General features: G+C 44.4%; 1 protein-coding gene across 1 annotated transcript; it reads left to right on the top strand.

Moving 5' to 3' along the window:
• Positions 1–12,058: 12,058 nt before the first annotated feature.
• LOC142433794 (zinc finger protein 75D-like) lies at positions 12,059–17,071 on the top strand. The gene is made up of 3 exons (XM_075538482.1): positions 12,059–12,529; positions 12,963–13,089; positions 16,359–17,071. Exons 1-3 carry the CDS (start codon positions 12,059–12,061, stop codon positions 17,069–17,071), a joined length of 1,311 nt encoding a protein of 436 aa, XP_075394597.1.
• Positions 17,072–22,781: the final 5,710 nt, after the last annotated feature.

The raw sequence follows: 22,781 nt of genomic DNA, 5'->3' as shown, positions 1-22,781 counted from the left end.
AGCTGAAAATCCTCACAACTGAATATATAGGTCACCTCATGGTAAACGGAGGAAAGAATGAAGTAGTCACGGATGTTGTCTTACTTGAATCCAGAGTCAATGCACTTGGAAGTAGCAATCAAGAGATGAAATAACACACTGCATTGGCAAATCTGCTTCACAAGAACTCTATAAAGTGCAGTAAAGCAAAAATGTTACGTTGAGGATTAAGGTGTGCCCTATCTAAGCCACAGCATTTTCACTTGCCTTATATGCATGGGAAGGATGAATACTGAGCAAGGAAGACTGAGGAAGAATAGACCGATATGAAGTATGTTGCTGGCGAAGAAGTCTGTACATATCATGGATTGCCAAAAGGACAAGCAGACCTTTCTTGGAAGAAGTACAGCAAGAACGCTCTGTAGCAGCAAGGCTGTTGACACTTTGTCTAATGTATTTGGTACATTTTGTCAGAAGAGGCCAGCTGGAGAAGGACCCCATGTGTGGTAAAGTGGGGGGGGCAGCAGAAAAGAGGAACCTCCTTGACAGGATGGGTTGACACGGTGGCTGCAACATTGGGCTCAGACAGAAGAACAGTTATGACCTGTGTTGTGTCGTTCTCTTATACATAAGGTCCCTATGAGTCAGGGATGCCTCGGTGGTACCTAAAACCAATCCATAAAAAAAGCAGAGAAGCTGAGATGTTTTCCCAAAAGGAAACACAATCCCTGATAAGAACCCAGGACTGATATGGGTTGAATACTCAAACATAATGTTATGCATGGTAAGAAAAACATTTTTTACTGATTAAAAGTGTATGAAATGGTACACTGAGCAAAAGGATCAGCAGCTGAATCTCAAGCCCACTGTCCGCAAGGTGATTCCAACACACAGCTACCTGATAGGGCCGACACAACTGCCCCTGTAGGCTTTCAGAACTGTCTTTCTTTATAGGAGGAGAAAGCTTCCTCTGTCTCCCAAAGAACGACCGGTGGTTTCACTACCCTGACTTTGTGGGTAGCAGTGACCCACTGTATCATCAGGTCTCCTTCCAAGGGCCACGGGTTTTAGTAATGAAGAAACAAATTCCTCTAGAAGGCCCTGAAATTGAGCAGCGAGCAGGACAATCCAACATCTTATATCGTTGGGCCATCTCTCTGGCCATTACAAAGGCATGTAGACTTTAAAACTCAGAAAACAACCACACACACACCACAACACACACCACATCTGAGAGAGCTATAGAAAAAAATTTCCATCATTAAAAATAGAAGGCCACAATCAATTGAGAAATGTGGCTAGCTAACTTTTCTTCATAGAAATGTGAACATTGGATCGGTCCTTCCTTTTCTTACAACATTGAAAATCGCTGATAGTGTCCTTGCGTGGAAATCGCACTTCAGGCATTTGTTCTTTAGCGTGGAAACACAGGCCCTTATTTATTTTCATGCAGATGTGCCCACACAACAGTTTGGTCACATCAGCATCTCCTTTGTGGATGCCTGGTACTGGTTGAGACAATGTGGTATACAAAGCTCTGGTATATGGAGCCTGATGGTATAGTGGCTTCAGTATTGGGTTATTAAGGGAAAATTCTAGTTTCAACATATGGCCTGCTCTGTGGGAGAAAGACAAGACAGTCTAGTTCTGTTCAGAGTTCTCACTTGAAAACTCCTTGCTCGTCAGTCCATTCTAACCCTTAGGGACTCTATAGGACAGTGTGGATCATAACAACAAAAAGTCATTACAAAGACAGGCAAGAAGGAAAAGACTAAAGTGAAGGTCATAAGAGACCCTTTGTCTCTTGTCCCTTAGCATTGAAATTAAGTAACCATTGAGAATGGAAGAAAAGATGAAATAAGAGAGAACGAGAGAGAGAGAGAGAGAGAGAGAGAGAGAGAGAGAGAGAGAGAGAGAGAGAGAGAGGAGAGAGAGAGAACAGAACATTTCAAAATGTACCTGTAAAGTCAAAATAAAGCTTATATGTAAACATGCAAAGACCCCGACTTAGAAAAGGGGAAAACATGTTCAATGTACCTCAATGTATCTCCAACTGAAGAAAAATCCAAGACCTAGGGTGTCATATCAAAGTATTCTGTGGGCAAAATAATTAGCCTTGGCAGTAGAGTGGGTTAGTTTTTGGGCTGCTAACCACAAGGTCAGCATTTCAAACTCACTAGCTGGGCCATGGGAGAAAAATGCTGCTTTCTGCTCCATAAAGATGTAAAGTTCTGGAAACTGTACTGAGCAGTTCTACTCTGTCCATGAGGCTGCTATGAGTGGTAATTGAGTCAGAAGCAGTGGCTCTTGTATTGGATATGGGCAAAATAGTGGATTATCCATGAGGGAACGAAAGAAAATGGGAGGAATGCACTGAATCAGTGTACCAAAAAGATATGGCTGACATTGAACTATTGCAAGAAGTAGCCTATGAAATAGGAGTATTGAAGGAAGAAGTCTCAACTGCATTGAAACTTACTCATTTGCATCAAGTGGATGCCAACTCTTAGAGACTCTATAGGAGAGGATAGGACAGCCTTTGTGGGTTTCTGAGATGCGATTAAGAAGCGTTCTCTTTATCCTGCAGAGTGAACTGGGGGTTTCAAAGGGGGTGACCTTGAAGATAGCAATCTTATATATAACCACTACATCAGCCGGCTCCAAAATTGCATTGAAGCCATTAGGCCAAAACAAGACTCTAGGATTTGATAGAATACTAATTGAAATGTTTGAAAAAACTGATGAAGCCCTGGAAGCGCTCATTAATTTATGTTAAGAAATTGAAGAGCCCTGGAAGATATCTATATTGGTCGTATTCCAAAAAAGATGAACCAACATAATGTTGATATTACCAAACTCTACTTTCAATAGCATGTTCAAGTAAAATTACACTGAACATAATTTTTAAACTGTTTGTGTTAGGCCAGGTTGTTTAAAGAAAGAAATTCAAGACACTCGCACATGTGTAAGAGAGAACTTTATATATCAAGAAGTAAATGTGCATCAATAACACATCCCAGCCCAGTCCACAAATTGTTCCCGTGTCCATAAATCCCGCTTCAGACTCATGCAGAAACAAACAATGATGCAAAATGCAGCAAGATCACAGACCTGTGGGTGACAAGTCTAGTGGATCCAATGGTTTTGCACACATCTCCAAGGGTCTGGCAGGTCTCCAGCTGGTCTCTGAGAGACTTGGGAGCAGGAAGGTGAAGCAGAGAGACAGGAGGAGGTTCCCAGAACCCTGCTTATGAGGAGGTCAAGCCCACAAGGGCGCACTATCATGCTGTGTCCTGCTTGAAAGGCAAGACTCTATCCCTAAAATTTCAAGTTGACAGGAAATGATCTATCTTGCATACTGCTCTAACAGTTCTTTCACAGGGAGCTGCCAGAAATTCAAGTCAAATTCTGAAGAGGACCTGGAATGAGGGCTCTCATTACCAACATCAAATGGACTTGGGCTGAAAGCATAGAGTACTAGTAAGATAATTTCTTGTGTTTGATTGCCTATGAGAGGGCATTTGAGGGTGTGGATCCTAACAAACTATGAATACCATTTCAAAGAATGGGCATTCCAGGATATTCTATCGTGCTCCTGTGGCATCTGTACTCAGATCAAGGGGCAGTCATTGGAACAGAAAAAGTGGGGGGAGTCGCGTGGATCAAGGTTTTATTCTATCACCATACTTATTCCATCTGTATGGTGAGCAAGTAATCTCAGAAGCTGGATTACATGAAGAAAGGATGTCATCAGGATTCAAAGATGTCTCTTTAACTCCTTAGAATATGCAAATGATGCAACCTTGATTGCTGAAAGCAAAGATGGCTGGAAGCACTTCCTTTTTCATTCTTCTTTGTATATTTTTGGGTTTTTAAAAATTTCTTCTATTTTAACCGTTTCATCAGTTCCTAATCCACATATCATACAATTCAATAGTTTAATCATTCAATCAGATCAAGAAGAATTGTACTATACTTAACACAATCAATGTTAGAACTTGTCCCCCCACCTCCACGGTTAAAATTGCTTTTTAAATGAGTTGCATAAAACAATCAGTTCCCACCTTCTGTGTTTACTCCTGAAATCTTGTCACCCTCCCCATCTCTCACTCCCACCACTACATCCCCTTGAAACCCTTGCATCCGTTCTTATCTTTGTGTATCTACTTGCAAGCTTCCCACACTGGAAAACCCAACAGAAACAATGATAAAATAAAATAAAGTGGAAAGGATAATACCATGATACTACAAAGATAAAAGTGCAAATAATTAGTTACAAAGAAAATAACACCATCAATATTTAATAAGCCAAGGAATACATTTTTGTCATGGAACATGCAAGAGACACTTGCGCGTAGAACGATTTCAGGTGGGCTCCAGGGAGATATGAACGGATCAAGTCTCAAGTTTGATCGGGCACAATCAAGATGACAATGCTCCCTGTCTGATAATAAGGGTGCCTGAGATGCTTGCCTGTGACTAGTGGGGCTCTGCTAGAGGCTCAATCTGACTAGTTACTCTGCAGATGGGTTTTGGGGGCTCCAACAGTCCTACATAAAAATTGGGTGTCTCACCTGCAAACTGGGTGTTCATAACAGTAGACCTGATATTTTCCCTTCATCCTATATGAACTTTGCTATTGTCATCTTTGCATCACACAAGCTGATATGCTTCCTCCATGTGGACTTAGTTGACTCCTTACTTGGATGAATGATTGTTAGAATACAAAGGCTTGTATTCAAGCTCAATGACTGTAGCCCCCAGACGCTATTCTGATTTATAGCCAGGCACCTTTGTTAGTCTGGGTAGACTAGAGAAACACATTCATACATATGTAAGAAAGAGGTTCATACACAAGAGCAATTCAATATTGAGAAAACCTCCTAAATCAGTCCAGATCAAGCCCATAAGTCCAATATTAGTGTATATGTCTGACACCAATCTATAAAGTCCCCTTCAGACTCAAGAAATAGATGAAATGACGAGGAATGCAGGAGGATCACAGGCCAGTGGGTTAGGAGTCATGTCGATGCAGTGTCACTGTAAATATCTCAGTGCTGGCAGAGTTTTCTATGTGGCTTCTCCAGCTCCAGAGGTCTGGTTGCGTCAGGATAGTTCCATGTGGCTTCTCTAGCTCGCAGGGGGTAGTGCCATGTGTCTTGTCAGTAGAGTGACTTCAGGAAGTGAGCAGAGAAAGAGAGTGTCTCCCATCTCCAAGTAGAAATAATAAAGGAGTTCCCAAAATTCTCTGGAGAAGGCCATGCCCACACCGTGGCCTGATGGCTGTGATTCGATTGACAGACTAGACTCTACCTCTTCAGTCTTAATCCCCTCAAGTCCCAAATTGACACCAGATTATGTAACTACCACAGCACCATCTGCTTTCTTCACCACACTTTGCTGTAGCACCCCCACCTTCAGTGACCTTTTCATGGAGAGGAGGACCGAGTATCCAGCAGGGCCATGATACCAGAACTCACTGTTCTTGGCTTGCAGATAGAGTAAGTGGGAGTCCCAAATCCATCTGTTTTCATGGGATATGCACGACTTGGGTTTACTTTGGCAGCCAGAATACAAGGAAATCTAACACCAATAGTAACAATTCCACCAATAACAACACTGTGGCAACCAACCAACCAACCAACCAACCAACCAACCAACCAACATAAAGGGAACAAAAAGAAGACAGAAAGTCTGTATGAAGGAATGAAGGAAAACAAACTAAATCCAGGAAAAGAAAAACCCATAGAAACAAGAGTACATTGCCAATCATCCCAATGGGGTACTAGCCCGTTGCACTGATAATATCATCAATTTTCCCAATGGCACAGCACTCTGGGCACCATCAGTATGAGTCTATGCGAGTACATTTGCACCTTAAGCCACAGTCCTCAGTGGTTGCTCTACAGTTTGATCTCCCCTTTGATTGTGTTCTGCTTACCCTATGGATGGGGATGGGTGCAAGTGGGACCTTCCTGGATCAATTCCTCCAAGTCAGAACCCTGCCCAGCAGATTGAAAGCTGTCATGTCCCTGAGAGGTGGGCATCAGGGTGCTAAATACCTGGGGATTCTGGGTCCCTGTGCATTGGACACACCCTAAACCTGGGGTTCCCCCGAAGGTCCAATGACCGGCAGGAAGCGCTCTCTGAGGACAAGGAATCCAGCCTTCAGTGTGGGTTCTAATTCAATGTGATGAAAACAAAGTCCTCACAATCGGACCATAGCCAACCTCCTGATGAACAGGAGAGAAGAGTGAAATTGTACAGGACTGATTTTACTTGGTGGGCCACAAGCACTAGATGGGCTGTCTTACACAATCATTTTGTGGGAGTCACAAGACCATAGCTGTGAGCCCTGTAAAATTATGCACTAGACTGCCCTAGAAAGAAACAATCCAGTGTACACTTTTAAAGCAAGAGTTTTGTTTTGCCACTTACATGGCAATTAAGCTGTTCTGTAAGGGGAATCGAACAGATGGCCTTAAAAGCAATATCTCCCTATTGCAGCCAACAGTCATTCTTCTGAATGAAATCTCTTTTAATCTAGAACTAGATTTCTGTTACTGGATACTGGCATTATGTCAACCATAGATTAAGCATGCATGGTTAAATATACATAAATATGTGAGCAGGATCTGACACGTTGTGGTAGTTACACACTATGGTGTCAATTTATGACTTGACTTGAGAGCAGGAAGAGTGCAGCGGTGGAGTATACTCTGTCAACTGAGTCATAGCCAATGAGACCTCTGTGTGGGCATGTCCTTCCCCTGAGGATTCTGAGAATTCCTGTATTTCTTCCTGGGAGGAGGGAGACACTCTCTCTCTCTCCACTGACTCCCTCTGAGATGCTCTATTGACAAGCCACATGGCGCTATGCTGATAAAGCCTTTGCCCTGGGAGTTAGAGAATCCACGTGGAGCACCCCTGTCAGCGCTGAGGTGCTTACAAAGCCACTTGGTCTACAACGCGTCCCACCCACTGGCCTGTGATCGCCTGACATCATTTCAAGTGTTTCGTGAGTCTGAAGAGCACTTTATAGATGGGTATCAGACATATGGGCTCCTATCAGATTGATGGACTTGATCTGGATTGGGCTGGGATATTGTCTCAATATTCACCTGCTCTTGTATATAAAGGTCATATATATCTTGGGATTTGTTTCTCTAGACTATCTGGACTAAAACACAAGCTAAGTGTCCAGTTAATAAAACTGTATTACAAAATACAGCAAGACCAACATTCATGCTTGCTAAATGTGGTATTTGTAAGGAATTTTGGGGCGCGAAACAGAACCAAAGATCCAATCGGCAAATTTTAGAAGCAGGCTTTATTGGGAGGCTTGCGGGCGGATTCAGCAACTCAGGGAATTGAGCTATTGAAACTGCACTTTGGGAAATTTAGGCTGTGGTTTTTATACCCCTGCTGGCAGACACAGCTGGGAAGGGTTCAAGCTGGGGAGGATCTGTGCACACAGGTGCTTCAGAAGGGAGAAGGTATTTGACCTTGTCTATATGCCAAGGACGGCTAGAGTGGAGTGTGCATATCTTCAGAAAACATTCTGGCTCTGGGAGGAGCCGGCTCCAGGAATTTGAGGGTTGAGTAGGGGAGGGGGAGATCAGTGAGAGAGGGAGGTCAATGAAAGGGAGGTCTATGAGAGGTGAATTCTGAGAGCCACGCTGACGGCACCGGATTCAAAATGGAGTCCCTTTTGCCAAGACCAGGCAGTATTGACTCCAATTCATCAATATCGAGAAAGCTAGGTTAACCTCACCCAATCACACCATTTTAAGAACCCCTAAATCCCAGCGGTCATTCGTTAACAAATATATGTAATAAGAATTATATATAGACATATATTTGTAATTTGTTGTGCCACTGTCCAGGAGTAGGGCAAACTGCTGGGCTGGTTGCTTCAGGGACTCAGTCACACAGTTAAGGTTCCAATTTCTTTGAGTCTTGCTCTGCTGCACTCCTAGCCTGAGCTTTGACCTCCATCCAGTTTCCCAGACTTAAAAACCCACAAGACTGTCTGAAACCAGCGGAGCCTCTTTTGTCATCTGAGGAATGATGTATCCTTAGGCAGAAGGCTCTGGCCCCACCCGCCACCACTGTTGACTAGTCTGCTGCAGGAATCAGAATTGCAACCTTCACTAGGCCGCTGGTTTGTAGAACTGGGAGCACCTTGCTTATCGGAGATCAGTCAACCTCCCTGGAGCGAAAACGAACAAAAAAAACCCACCAAACATTCTAACTGATCTAGAACCAACTGGAAAATCTCTGTGGTCTGCCTCATGAACAACTAATGCTTGAGGGGACTGCTGGATCACAGCCGCTGGCCATGATTTTTTTTGGGCGTCATGATTTTTCCTTTTGTTTCGCGCATGCCCCTCCCCTCTCTAGGATGCAAATCTGCGCCTTCCTAGGAAAAGCCGTCTTAAAACCGACTTTCCGGCACTGGGTCTACATATGGAGGTGCTCAGCCTCTCTGAAGAGAGTCAGACAGGTGCATTTGTACATGTTTCAAGGACGTCAGTTCCATTGAGAACTGAGAATTTGAATTTGGAGGGATTCACAGGCACTGCCGGTACCATCTCAGTTCCGCACATATTACTGACGTCCCCATTTCGGCTTGAGCTCAGCACTAGACCTGGCATATGCACCTCGTGTTATTAGCAAAGCTCCATATCCCCCGAGAAGCATTGGAGCTAGGACCAGCAGCCATCGGGCCTGGCCTGGGCAGAGGTCACAGGTGGGAGCTAGGGATGCCTGGACAGTGGCGTTCCGGTCACTTCCGCTTCCTGCCCACCCCTTGTGCGGAGCAGAACATTCGGGGGAAGAAGGCGGGGCTAGGGAAGGCTCCGCCCCCAGGACCACAATCAGGGGAGAAGGCGGGGCTGGGGAAGGCTCCGCCCCCAGGACCACGCGCCCAGCGCGTCCTCTCTTCCTGGCGGTTGGAGCGGGAAGCAGAATAACTGTCGGGCCGACCGTGCCAGGCGGTGGACCCCGTGAGGTGAGGGAGTGTACCGGCTGGGCTAGTTTTCGGGGTAACCGTGCCCAGGACACCCACTTCTCCGCAAGTCCCCACCGGGAGTGTCGTCTCCAGGGCTCCAGGGGGGCGGCGGGAAGGGCTTCTGGCGCTCCGCGAGGCACGGAGGGCAGGCCTCAAAGGATGTTTGGTAGTCTGTGGACGAGGAAGGTGGCTTTTGGTAGGGCCATCGTGCTGCTCGACAAAGCCACGCTCTCTTGGCTGCGTGAGGGGTGGGCGGGTCGGGACTCACTCGGGGCTCTGCGCTCTGACTTTTAAGGACCAGCTTTGGCTCCTAACCCGAGTCTCCAGAGCACTGACTTCAGGCCGTGCTCTCGGGTAGCGAAGGTTCCCGAATCCCCCGTTGCTGGCCAGTCCGTTTCCACGCATGTCCTGGAAAGGTGTGCATTTCAACAATGGCAGCAGCTGTGATGCAAACTTCATGGGTTTACTGTACTCTCTCTTTCCTTAGCGAAGATTCCGTTTTCAGATGGGGAGACGAACAGGAAAGACTGGAATACCGACCACGTAGGTCCCAATCTTCGTAGAGTTTGGATGGATTCCATGATACATGCGTGTCCACGTGTGGTTTTGCTGCTGGTTTGTGTTTTGAGATAACATTTGTAGGTAAATTCGGGACTCCTTGATGCTTCAACATTAATTTCTATATTGAGGCTAACCTTGCTATTTTGCTTAACGATTTTGATCAAGTATCCAACTCAAATGATTTCCCTTAGGCTATAAGGAATTACATGCTTAGAAACTCACAAGAGCAGTTCTCCCTTGTTCTAGATCATGGTAGGAGTTGGCATAAACTGGATGGCAGAGGTTTATTATTATTTTGTCATGTCTTACAATGTTTGATGTCTCCCTTCACCCACTTTTCTTTGGTCTGGCCCCATGAGAGGAGGTTATATGTAGATCCTTAAAATGGGTTTGCCCTTTCTACCCCACCTTCCTTCCGTCCTTCGGTATCACCACTCTCACCACGGGTCCTGAAGGGATCATCTGTCCTGGATTCCCTGTGTTTTCACTTCCTATCTGTGCCAGTGCACATCCTCTGGTCTAGCTGAATTTGTAAGGTAGAATTGGGATCATGATAGTGGGGGTGAGGGGGAGGAAGCATTTAAGAATTATAGGAAACTTACATATTTCATTTTTGCTATACTGCAAGCTGACTGGCTCATCTACTCCCCAAGAACCTTTTGTAAGGGTTACCTACAGATGGGCTTTTGTTCGCTACTCTGTGCTCCCCCATTTTAAAGTGATAGGATTTTTTTGGTTTTTGATGACATACCTTTTTTAAAAGTCATTTTTTGGGGTCTCTTATCACAATCCACAGATATCCATTGTGTCAAGCACATTTGTACATATGTTTCCATCATCAGTGTCAAAACATTTTCTTTCTGCTTGATCCCTTCCTATCAGTGACTCATTTACCCCCTCCCTCTCCCTTCTACTCCTGTCCTTGCTCCCTCACGAACACCTTCCCCTCATCCTCCCAGTGTCACTATTCTCATGATTGGTCCTGAGGGCATTTTCTGTCCTGGATTCCCTGTGTTACAGCTCTTGTCTGTACCTGTGTACATGCGTTGGTCTAGCCAGATTTGTTACTAGAATTGGGATTATGATAGTGAGATTATTTTCATCTTCTCTTCCTTTTCTTTCAAGAATTGTCAGTGGTCTGCAAATGTTATTAATTCTTTCTAACACCTTTCAGTCTTGTTGCTTCTTTATGGGTTTATTTTCCCTTTCCTTTTCATTTATATTTTTTCTAATGTTTATATTTTCTCAACGATGGCAAGTTTATTTGGTTGGTTTTCTACTTGTTAGGGTTATTTGGTTAAGGTATTGATTTGGATTAGAAATTTTTTGTTGTAAATTGCCCCGACATTCGTATTTGGTAATTTCATACTCAACCAATTCAAGAAAAAATTAATTTTTATTTATCAGATCTATTATCGAGTAGTTTTTAAGCAAGGCATTACTCAGTTTCTATATATATGATTGAAAAAAATCTTACTATGGTGCATATCTAGTTCTACAGTTCTGTGATCTAAGGAGGTATTTTGTGGTACATCAATGCTTTTAAGTTCATTGAGGTGTTCTCTGTGACTTCCACTATGGTCTGCTCTGGAGACTGCTCCATTTTATGCAACGGAGAAGAATGTGTGAGGGGAACTTCAAAGAGTTTGTAGAAAAATGGAAGGAAAAGCAAATATATAAATGTATCTAATAGACATAAACCTTTAATGATAAGTCCTATTAACATAAGCTGCTACAGATTTAAGACATTTTTGTAAGTGATAATCGCAGCTGTTTAGTCCGTCCTAAAAGAACTGAGTGTGTAGGGAACTTTACAGTGTCAATGCAGACTTTTCTATATTATTCACTGGAGAAAACTGGGTGCCCTCTAAGGATTCTTTAACCTTAGAAAGCCAACAGAAATCAGAGGCAGACAGTCAGAGCTGTCTCATCATGAGCCCTTGAGAGTTGCTAGGACTTTGTTTCCTGGAGCAGAAAGCCTCGCCCTCCTCCCTTGGAGCTGCTGGTGATTTTGTAGTGGGAACCATGTAGAACCCAACCCCACCTGTAATCACTATACTACCAGGTTATTAACATCTAGAAAACCTTAATCTGTCCGTTTCATCCCAATTTTCACGGGTCATTGAGAAGGAAGTACACCAACACAGAGATGAGTTTTTCAAATAATCTCCTATCTCCTTTCAGCTGCTGGGTGTGAATTTTGTCGCCTGCCAACATTACAAGAACTAGAAAACAGATAACCCAAAAGCCATCGATTGGCATTTGCCTTCTCTGAGCTGCTGAGCCCCAAAGGGATGACATCTAGGTCCAGAAGTAACTTCTCCCCCTAGGTGTTCTAGGACTGAGCAGTCAGTTTGAAAGGACCCTAAGCCAGCAGCATTTCTGTTCCTCTTTTCCTGATAAGTAGCCAGTAACACAAGGGTCATGTGGCTGCCTTCTAGTGATGTACTTTACTCTGTCTCTCACCTCCATGTCTGCAGGAAGAAGAGCCTCTCGTTACCTCACATGTCACAGGTGGCACCGGGTGTTGTTACACCCAGGGAAGAGTTCTCCTGTTCCCCGAGGCAAATACTGATGGGAGATACCGAGGTGGCTGCAGACCAGATCCGCCAGCTGAGGCCCAGGTTGGGCCTGAAGCAATCCATGAAACATACCTCCAATCAGGGTGAAAAGGTGACCCCACTGAGTAACGGTCTTGATCCCGAGAGCTCTCGGCAGCAGTTTAGGGCCTTCTGTCCTGCAGCAACTGCCCCTCTCCAGGTTGTCAGCGAGCTTCAGGAATTATGCCGTTGGTGGCTGAGGCCAGAGAGCCACTCCAAAGAGCTGATCTTGGAAATGCTGGTGCTAGAGCAGTTCCTGGCCCTTCTGCCCAGGAAGTTACAGATCCAGATGCAGAAGCACCGTCCACAGAGCATCCAGGAGGCTGTTGCTCTGGTGGAACTCTTTCGGGGAAAATTCGGTCCAAGGAGAAAAGAGGTGAGGAGAGAGAGTCTTGACATGTCCAATAAAATAGGATAGATGTGGGTGTCCTGGGGAGGGTGAGGATCCTGAGGGATGAGGTGGATATTGGGTTGCTCTTCTGTTGCTCCCTTTGGACAGCTGAGGTAGAACCTGAATCCGTAGGTCCCCAGCAATAGTCTTCCACAGGTCTTAGTCCCTTTGTGCTGTTGGTGACCCCCACTCCTCAGCGTGCACTTCGAGGCTTGTTCCACCCAGCCACCGCCACTGGACAATCAGCCATGGCACAGTGGGGAGTTTGATTCTGATCCTTGAGGACTTTTCGCTGTCTCTCTCTTTAACCCTCTCCTTACCTCTCTTGTGTACTCTTAATCTCACCCTGCAACTCAAACTGGTGGTTAGACTGCTTCTGCAGTGGCACATACTGACGGGTAGCCCATTTTTTCTTCAGAGTTTGCTGACCTTTGAAGATGTCACCCTGATTTTCTCTGAAGAGGAATGGGAGTTATTGGATTTCGATCAGAAGGCCCTCTACAGCAGTGTGATGCAGGACACCTATGAGAGTGTCCTCTCTCTGGGTAAAGATTGACTTTTCCCCTTCTAATGTATTTTTAAAAATCACTTTATTGGGGTCTCATAAAGCTCTTATTACAATCCATAGAGACATTCATTGTGTCATGCATGTTTGTGCATCTGTTGACATCATTATTCTCAAAACATCTTCTTTCTACTTGGGCTCTTGGTATCAGCTCCTAATTGTTCCCCTCTCCCCCCACCCTCCCGCCCTCATGAACCCTTAAAAATTTATAAATTATTATTATTCAATCATGTCTTACACTGTCCGATGTCTGCCTTCACCGACTTTTCTGTCGTCTATCCCCCAGAGATTGGGTTATATGTAGATCACTGTGACCAGGTCGCCCTTTCTACCCCACTTTCCGCTTACTTTCCTGGTGTCGCTAGTCTCATTATTGGTGCTGAGGGGTTTATCTGTCCTGGAATGCTTGTTTCCAGCTCTGATCTGTACCAGTGTAGATCCTCTGGTCTAGCCGGATTTATAGTGTAGAATTCGGATCATGAAAGAACTAGAAGAAAGTTGCCTGTTTCATCGGTGCTATACTGCACGCTAATTAAGTTATCTCCTCCCTGGGATCCTTCTGTTAGAAATGCCTCATTGCCTCCAGATGGGCTTTGACTCTCCACTCTGCACTCCCCCTCATTCACAGTGATTTGATTTTTTTGTTCTCTGATGCCTGATAAACACATCCTATGAACACCTCGTGATCACACAGGCTGGTGTGCTTCTTCCAGGTGGGCTTTGTTGCTTCTCAGGTAGATGTCCGTCCGCTTGTTTATCTGTAAGCTTTTTAGACACCAGAATGCTTTATCTTTTGATAGCTGGGCACCATCATCTTTCTTCACCACATTTGCTTTTATAGCGACTTTGTCTTCACTGACCTAGAGTCTTTGATACATCCTCCTTAGTGGGTCCAATCAGCATAATGTCATGTTAGACAGGGTTCTCAAGAGAGACAAAACCAGATTGCTAGATTTTATATATATATATATATATATATATATATATATATATATATATATATATATATATATATACATATATTTATAACGATAGATATATAACACAAGAAATGAACAGTTAAATTTTACATAGATAGATAATACAAGAAATGAATGGTTAAATTATAAATTATAAAGCAGTGAGACACTAGCAGTCCTTTAAGTCTTGAGAGCTGCCAGTTCCTCTTCTGTAGAGAGAGCTGGGCTATATATACCCAGGCAGCAAACAGCAAGACAGGTCACCAACTGTTACCAACTGTCGCGCCCTAGTTCCAGAGATGAACATTCCAATCGTGTGGGCTTAAAGGTTCCTTAACTTACAGCGACACAGTCCACAGGCGAGACGTCCCACATGTAGTGTACTGCTTAAATTGATGCACAGAACAAGCAAGGCAGCTGCACACTGGTCTGATAATTAAAGAGCGAGAGACAAGGAAGGCAAGGCTCACCGAGCCATTTATTTCTCTACCCTTCAATCAATCCTACTTGTGTTTATCGGCCAGGCTGGCACAATAAACAATCGCAGTGAGCATTAAGGAATGCTAGTTTAGTGGAAGAAGTTGTTCTTTCATTGAAAGAGTACTTGAGTAGAGGCCCAATATCCATCTGCTATCTTAATACTAAACGTATAATTATATACAGATTGATTTATTTCCCCATCGTCATATATAAATATATTTATATACATTCATACCTGTATTTAGACCTCAGAAATGCACTTTGCCTCCTTGTTCTTTCCTCTATTTACTTTTACTTTCCTCTTATCCCATTATCATGTGCAGCCTTCATTTGGGTTTCAGTAATACCTCTCGATTGCAGGCTTACTACACCCTCCTTGCCATTGATTTTTGGATCCCTTGTTTGCTTGTCTCTGGGTTTGTTAACACCCCTTCCTTTTCCCTCCGCATCTCCCTCTCCCTTGTCCCCCCTGAACCATCAGTCCCATTGTTTTCTCCTCCAGATCATTTATCCCTCCTATGTTATCTAGATAGACCTGCAGAGATAATGATATGTACTAAAAACTAGCCAGAGCATAACAAAGCAACAAAAGAAAACAACAACAACAAAAAACCCAGCCCCCCCCCCAAAAAAAAGCCTTTAAGTAGTTCAAGGTCTGTTTGTTGACCATTAGGAGTGTTTTCCAGTGGTGTCAGATGGCTTGCCACTCCCTGGTTCCAAAGTCTGTTTTTGGTATTCCCTGATAATTCGTTCTGCTCTGCTTGCTGTTCTGCTGCACACCCTTAGTGTTTCGTCTTAGTGTTGTGGGGTCAAATCAGGAGCAGCCCCCGCACTGTGTCCCAAGTGTTGTCCCCGTAAGTACTAAGTGTCAGTGAGGGTCATGGGGTCTCTTAATGGGAGTGGGGGAGTGGGGCCCTCAGGTCCCTTCTGTGCTTAGGCTGCTCTGAGCAGGAATATCCTCCTCAGGGCTTGGTGGGCTAGGATGTGTCCCACTCTCTCTCCCTCTCCCTTCATTTGCTCCTGTGTTCTCTGATCAGACATGTCCCCCTTCCTGCTTCCATCCCAATCAGATGGTCTTTCTCATTCAAGTGGTGATTTTTCTCTGTCCGCGTTCTGATGAGTAATCATTAGATTATCACCTAGTCATCTTGCCTATTATGGAAGAAGATACTGGGCCGTCTTGATGTCCTTGATTTGAGAAGGGAACCATTTTGTTCTAGCACAGCAAGCAGATTCTTTCTTGTTTTGGTGTCCATGAGCCCAATGACTGCTTACATTTCAGAACTGTTATTTTGGACTGCTTTGTTATTTAGTACTTCCATTGGGGCTCCTGATGATTCCCTGCTGCACTGACTGATGGGGTGGTAGGTGTCTTCCCCGGTCAGGCCACCTCATGTTTCTTCATAAGGAAAGTGAGTCTTAGCCATAGGTGGAGAAAAACACTTCCTAAGCCGGGCCACTTATTGTAGCTAGGGTGTCTCTTTCCAGTTGTGCCAGTCCACCCTAGTGCCACCTAGGGAATGAAGGACCTTTCCGGCCTGCAGAGGCCTTCTATTTAGACCACTCATTATCTCTGTCCATATACACCAGTATCTTTTGATTTAAAAAAAGCACTTCTGGTTAGCCAGACTCCAGATTGTTTTGCTGGATTTCTGGGTGTTGTCAGTGGGACTCCATTGGCTTCTAGGGAGCAAAGAACATCAAAATCTTTTGTTCTGATATGTAAAAAAAAATCAATCATAGACTTTTCCTCCATCCCGGCACTTTTCTTGCTATGGGATATGACTGATTCTTCTGTTTATTTCAACAGGATCCAAGATCAGAAATCATCCTCAGAATGATCTGGCTGTGCCTCCGCCTGAGTTAGAAATACAAGAACCAGAAGGAAGTGTATCAAAAAAAGCCAAAATGGATGCTCCCCAGAAAACCTCAGTCACAGAATATCATGGTGACATAGTCAGGGTGCTTACACAACATCAAAATTTTCCAGGGAAGAAAGGAAAGAAGAATTCTTCATGTAATCTAGACCTGCCCAGATGTACAGATCTTCAAAATAAAAGTGCCTTAGGAGAGAGGACATACAAGTGTCAGGAATGTGGGGCAAGCTTCCTAGAAAGCTCTGACCTTAACAACCACCAGAGAATTCACAATGAAGAGAAACCGTATAGATGTCAACATTGTGATAGGAGGTTCAGATTGAATTCTTATCTTAAAAAGCACCTAATGACACACCAAATAATAATATCGCACAAATGTTCATGGTGTGGAAAAAGCTTTATTCGGAAATTAGATCTACATAGACATCATAGAATCCACACAGGAGAAAAACCCTTTGAATGTCAGGAATGTGGAAGGAGGTTCACTCAGAAATCCATTCTCACTGATCACCAGAGAACCCATACAGGTGAGCATCCCTACTCTTGTAGCACATGCAAGAGAAAGTTTTGCAGGCGGTCAAGCCTACTGAGCCACCAGAAGAAACATCACAGGCCGAAGGAAGATTGTCCCATGACTGCAGACTGAATAAAATCATTATAGGTAACTTGACCTTGGCGACAGTAAAGTCATAGGAAACCCCACATCACCAATGTTAGTAGTCTCATCAAGGAGAAGCGTGTGAGGTGTCACTGTCATGCTACAGAGAAAGAAATCCTAGTTGGCTTTGTTGTTCCTGTAGTATTTTCAGTTAGAGAACTAAAAACACAGTACCTTAGAGTGATAGTAACCCTATACGACAGGGTTGAATTTCTCCTGTGGGTTTCTGAGGTGAGAATCCTGTTCAGTGTCACCACCTGCTCCTGAAGTGTTGCTGTTTGGGTGTAAACCCCAACCTGTGTAGAAGTCCGAGATGTTCCTCATCACAGCAATAGGGTTTCTAACAAAGAGGAAAGGCCCTGTGAGGCTGTGCAAGAGTTCCCCAACCCTTGTTTATGTAGAGACCTAAGTATTTTAGAAATAAAGCAATACAATGATGTCGTGTGTTGCTGTCTTTCCTCCAATCTATCTGTGGTTACTTAGACCTTGCCAATGCTCAGAGGTGGATCCTCACCTGGAATCCGGTACTTGGAAAACATGATGGTCATGAATCCCAGATTCATCCCCACCCCCAACAGTTTTATTGGTGTATGATTCAGCTATCTTACAATCCAATAGTTGTGCACAGCCATCGTCAAATTCAGTCTTAGAACATTTTCCTCATTCTTGATCTCATGATGATTATCCACTTTCCCCCAACCTCCTCTGCCATACCCACAAGGAACCACGAATCCTGTTACTGTCTCTCTAGATTTACCCATCCTGGATTTCATATCCAGAAAATTCTTTAAAATCTAACAAGTGTAACAAAGTAAAACAGTTGCAAACTGTGTTAGTCTGGGTTCACTAGAAGAAATCCAGTTAACTATATGTGTATAAGAGAAAGCTTTATAAACTAGAACAGAGGAATATTGAGAAAACATTCCAGCCCATTCCTGGTAAAGTCCATAGGTCCGATATTAGCCTTTACATCTGATACCAATCTATCAATTCCTCTTCAGACTCAGAAAAATCATGCAATGAAGCCCAATGCAGGATGCTCACAGTCCAGTAGATGGAAAGTCTTGTGTATCCAGATGCAGGGGAAGCAACTTACTCTGGCTAGGGTCTCTTTGTGACTCTTTCATCTCCAGGGTTCTAGCCTAGCTCCATGTGTCTTCTCCACAGGACTGTCCACAGGGCTTAGCTTGTGTCCAGCCTCAAGAGAGCTAGTAATCACCGTAGCGCCTCCAAATGAGGTCATCAAGCTAGACCTGATTGACAGGCTACAGTCCACCCCTCCACTCCTAAGTCTCATATTGACACCAGACTATGTTACTGCCACAAAAATCTCAAGTGACAAGAAAGCAGAAAATATTTAAAATTAAATGGATCACAAGGGAACACAAAGGACAGGGCACTCCGTGTTAACCTAACTGCATCTGCCAACCCTCCTCATTCTTTACTACAAGAGATGGAAGAGACATAGGCACCCCTCTAAATGGAGAGAATTCCTTAGGTGGTAAGTCCTTACCTTTATGCCTGTCGTTCTAATGGCTTAAGCACGCAATTGTGGTGTCGAGGGAGCTGTACCCCCTGCCAGAACAGTCTCTCACATGTGAGTACCAGGAGAAGCTCCTGCACTCTAGTGATGATGGCCCTCAGCACCCACTTTCACCATGTCTTCTGTCGAGCAATTTCAAGCAGCAAGTGGCTGAATGCCAACACAGACCCTATGGGCTCTGTAAGCACAAAACATCTGCCGATCCTCTCAACATTGGCAAAGTATGTGGTCAGGGCTGGAGAGATCTGGCTTGATCCGGAGAAATGAGGACCAAGCTGGGACGCATCAAAGACCATTCATGGAGCATGTCAGACAGTCCTTCACTCAAGTAGATTTGACAGGAGTGTGTTTGAAAAATTCTGTATTTCCTTACTGGAGAACTCTTCAGGGCATTTATATATATACCTGTACAGTGTATGCATACAGTGTTTTTAGTATGTCTTAGCCACAAGACTTTGTGGTATGTGTGTGTGTTTGTGTATGAAAGGGAGATGTGTCTGAGGTTTGTAGTGCATCACCAGTTTGGGAAATACTGGCTAGTTAAAACTGTCAGCATCATAGGAATTTCAGGTGCAGACAAGTTGCTTGAGTTGGCAGAACACAAACTTGGTCCCACCTCCGGCAGACTCACCAGTACGCACCCTTTCTTCCACACTACATGGCCTTGGATGGGAGGAGAGGGTTTTCTTATTGGGAAGCTAATGTATATGCACCTATGATTGGGCCTTGGTGTCAGTGCCAATGTTGGGTGCCATCAAATTGATTTTCATTCACTGTTTACCCTGTGGGACAGAGTAGAACTGACCCATTAGACGCTTTTTCAAAAAATGCTGTTGTCTTCTTTGAAACAGACTCCCAAGTCACTATCATGGGGTGGATGGTAAGTTTGAACTACGTTAATTTAACAGGTGGGATAGGTTTCATGTGATCGTGAGTGGTCCAGGTGCACCCTTGATCTGAGCTAACCTAGTGTGGTCAAATCCAACTGTGAAGCAACCAAACAGCTCATCTGGTCGTCCTCTAATGGAGGTAGTTCTCATTTGCGATGTGGACTGGCAGTGTGTGGTTCCAGGAGTCATCAGCCGATCTTACAGTCATTCAGCACAGTGTCCACCAACCTGTGGTCTTCCTGCTTCCACTTTTTCAGCTTCTGCAGCTACAGGAGTCAGGAGGAGCCGTCAGCTTACATCTGACTCAAGGTCTTGAACTTCACTGGCCTTACTTCTACAACTCTAGGAGCCACTTTTTGGTATAATGCTCTTTCTAAATCCTTATACGTTGCTTTCTATAGAACCCAATCTAACACAGCAGCTAAACGCTTAAGTTGTGTGTTAATGCAGCATCTCAGAGCATGAAAAATTTACTGATGTCAACAAGTTTGGCTCACAATGACCCCGTAGGACAGAGTAGGACTGCCCCATAGACTATCCAATGCTACCCATTGTTATGGAGGCAGACTGCCTTATCTTTCTCCAACAGAGTGGGTTAAAACCGCTGACTTCATTTAGCAACCAAATCCTTTCAACCACTGTATCACCAGGGCAGGGCATCAGAGCAAAAAGAAGAAAAGTGCAACCCAGTGCCATCAGGCCAAGTTTGTGTCAGTGGCCTTAATTAGGGTTTCTAAGGCTGCAAGTCTACGGGAACGGAAACCCTCCACCTTCTGCACAGCACCTGGTGGGTTTGACGCCCCGAGGATTGTGGTGAGCAGTCAGTCCAACACTTACTGGACACTGCAACTGGGCTATATATGCAATTGCTAGACAATGGCGTGGAGAAATCGCCTGGGCCCGCTAGAAGAGTTCATTTCCCTCGAGCCACAGTAAGCCATTTCTGATAGAAGTCTCCCTTATCTCCTAGAACCTCTCAGTGCAATAGCAAGGCGAGTTTCAGTGGCTGTGAGCTACCGCCACAGGAAAGAACAGGTGTCTAGAGGAAACCTCAGCTGGCCCATTAGGCTATGGTAAATAAGAAGCATGGTTCTTCATTAAGTTCCAAACTATTGCAGACTGATTTTTGTGTGGAACATGACCATTTACTAGAAAAGTGAAATACTAAAGTAAACCACATGCAAAATGCAAACAGTTATTTTTACTATTAAAGAGTCATCAACTCTCAAACTGTTCCCCCAAGTCCTAAATGCATCCTCTCATTTTCTAGATTCAGGGCCAGAAAGAGTTCATGGACTGGTGAGCACTGGCCCGTGGCTTGTGCTCTCAATAGCACTGCATAAGCTTAAGTGGGGTTTCAGGTCCCCTTTAGGAAATGTCAAAAGCAACCCAAGTGGTGTAGCGAGTTCTTCTGGGGGCTGTTAATTGCAAGGTCAGCAGTTCCAAAGCACCAGGTGCTCCTCAGGAGAAAGGTGGAGTTGTCTACCCCAGGAAACGTTACTGTATCAGAAACACACTGTGCAGTTCTTCCCTGCCCTGAAGGATCACTTGCTACGACTTGATGGCACCTAGTTTGAGTGTTTCCGCCAATGTCTCATACTAGGCTAGTTGCCTAGTCAGTTTGTCGCACTCTGGTGGCTTGTGCGTTGCTGTGATGCTGTAAGTTCGATTATGGGTTTTTCAAGTGCCAGCAGGGTTACCCAAAGTGAAGAGGTTTCAGAAAGTCTTCCAAATGAAGAACAAAGGGAAAAGAACAGTGGTTGGAAAATATGTTCTTGGTGATAGAAGTGAGGCTGGGGATCATATGATAGAATGTGACCAGACTTGTTCCTTGCACATATCCTTTTTTCAACAGCACAACATGGTGGACATCTGCAGATGGAAGACCCAGAAATCAAAGTGACCGTATCTGCAGGAAGACAAGATGGGCATGCTCATTTTCAGAAGCTGAAACCAGGTCAGGGTCTGACGGTGGAACAGACCATCAATTGCTCATATGAAAGTTCAGGCTGAAATTTGGAAGGGTTACCTGGCCAACAGACTGGAAGAGATTTTATGTGTACCGTTCTGAAGAACAATGACCCAACAAGCCTCGCAAATTATGGAACAATAGAATTAATATCACATGCAAGCAAAACTTTTCCTGAGGATCATTCCACATCGGATGTGGCAGTTTGTTGTTGGGGAGCTGCCAAAATTCAGGTTGGTTTCAGAAGGGGACTTGGAACAAGCAATATCACTGGTGATGACAGACGGATCTTTGCGGAAAGCAGAGAATACCAGAAAGGTGTTTATTTGTGTTCAGTTGACTATGCCATGCATTCGCCTGTACAGATCATAAAAAAACTATGGCCAATATCAAGAAGAATGGAAATTCCAGGGCCCTTAAATGTGCTCCTGCGGAACCTGTACATGGATCAAGAGGCAGTTGTGAGACTAGAACAAGAGCACACTGCATCGTGTTGGATCAGGAAAGGGGTTCTTTGGGCGAATGCCGAACCCAAACCAGGGAAGATACGTTATATGAAGGATGATTCCTTTTCAGGACTGGAGACGGGCTGAGCTGAGATATGCAGATGACACAACCTTGCTTGCTGTGACAACCAGAAGCCCTTGTTGATCAACTTTGAGGATTGCTGCCTTCAGTATGGATTACAAGTCAATGTAATGTAGCTGAAAATTCTCACAACTGGACATATAGGTCACATGATGGTAAATGGAGGAAAGACTGAAGTTGTCACGGATGTGGGCTCACTTGAATCCACAGCCAATGCCCTTGGAAATAGCCATCAAGAGATCAAATGACATATTGCGTTCGTAAATCTGCTGCACATGAACCCTTTAAAGTGCAGTACAGCAAAAATGTTACTTTGAGGATTAAGTTGTGCCCTATGTAAGCCATAGCATTTTCACTTGCATTATATGCATGGGAAGCATGAATATTGAGCAAGGAAGACTGAAGAAGAATCGGCCCATATGAAGCACAGTGCTGACGAAGAAGGTGCTACATCTCATGGACTATCAAAAGGACAAACAGACCTTTCTTGGAAGAAGTACAGCAAGAATGCTGTGCAGCAGCAAGGCTGTTGAGACTCTGTCTAATGTATTTGGTTCATCCTTCTGTCCATCCATGTATAGTCAATATTCTTGCCTCACACCCTAACTCAGAGACATCCCTTTTTCTTGGGTCTTCCTTACTGTCTAGCTTTGACATGTAGGATGAGAGGTCCCCTCAAACCCATGTCCTCTAGAACCTCAGGATGGC

This window comes from Tenrec ecaudatus, chromosome X (genome assembly GCF_050624435.1).
Source record: "Tenrec ecaudatus isolate mTenEca1 chromosome X, mTenEca1.hap1, whole genome shotgun sequence".
NCBI lineage: Eukaryota > Metazoa > Chordata > Mammalia > Afrosoricida > Tenrecidae > Tenrec > Tenrec ecaudatus.
Note: the sequence above shows the minus strand (reverse complement) of the source record. Positions and strands in the feature narration are given on the sequence as shown.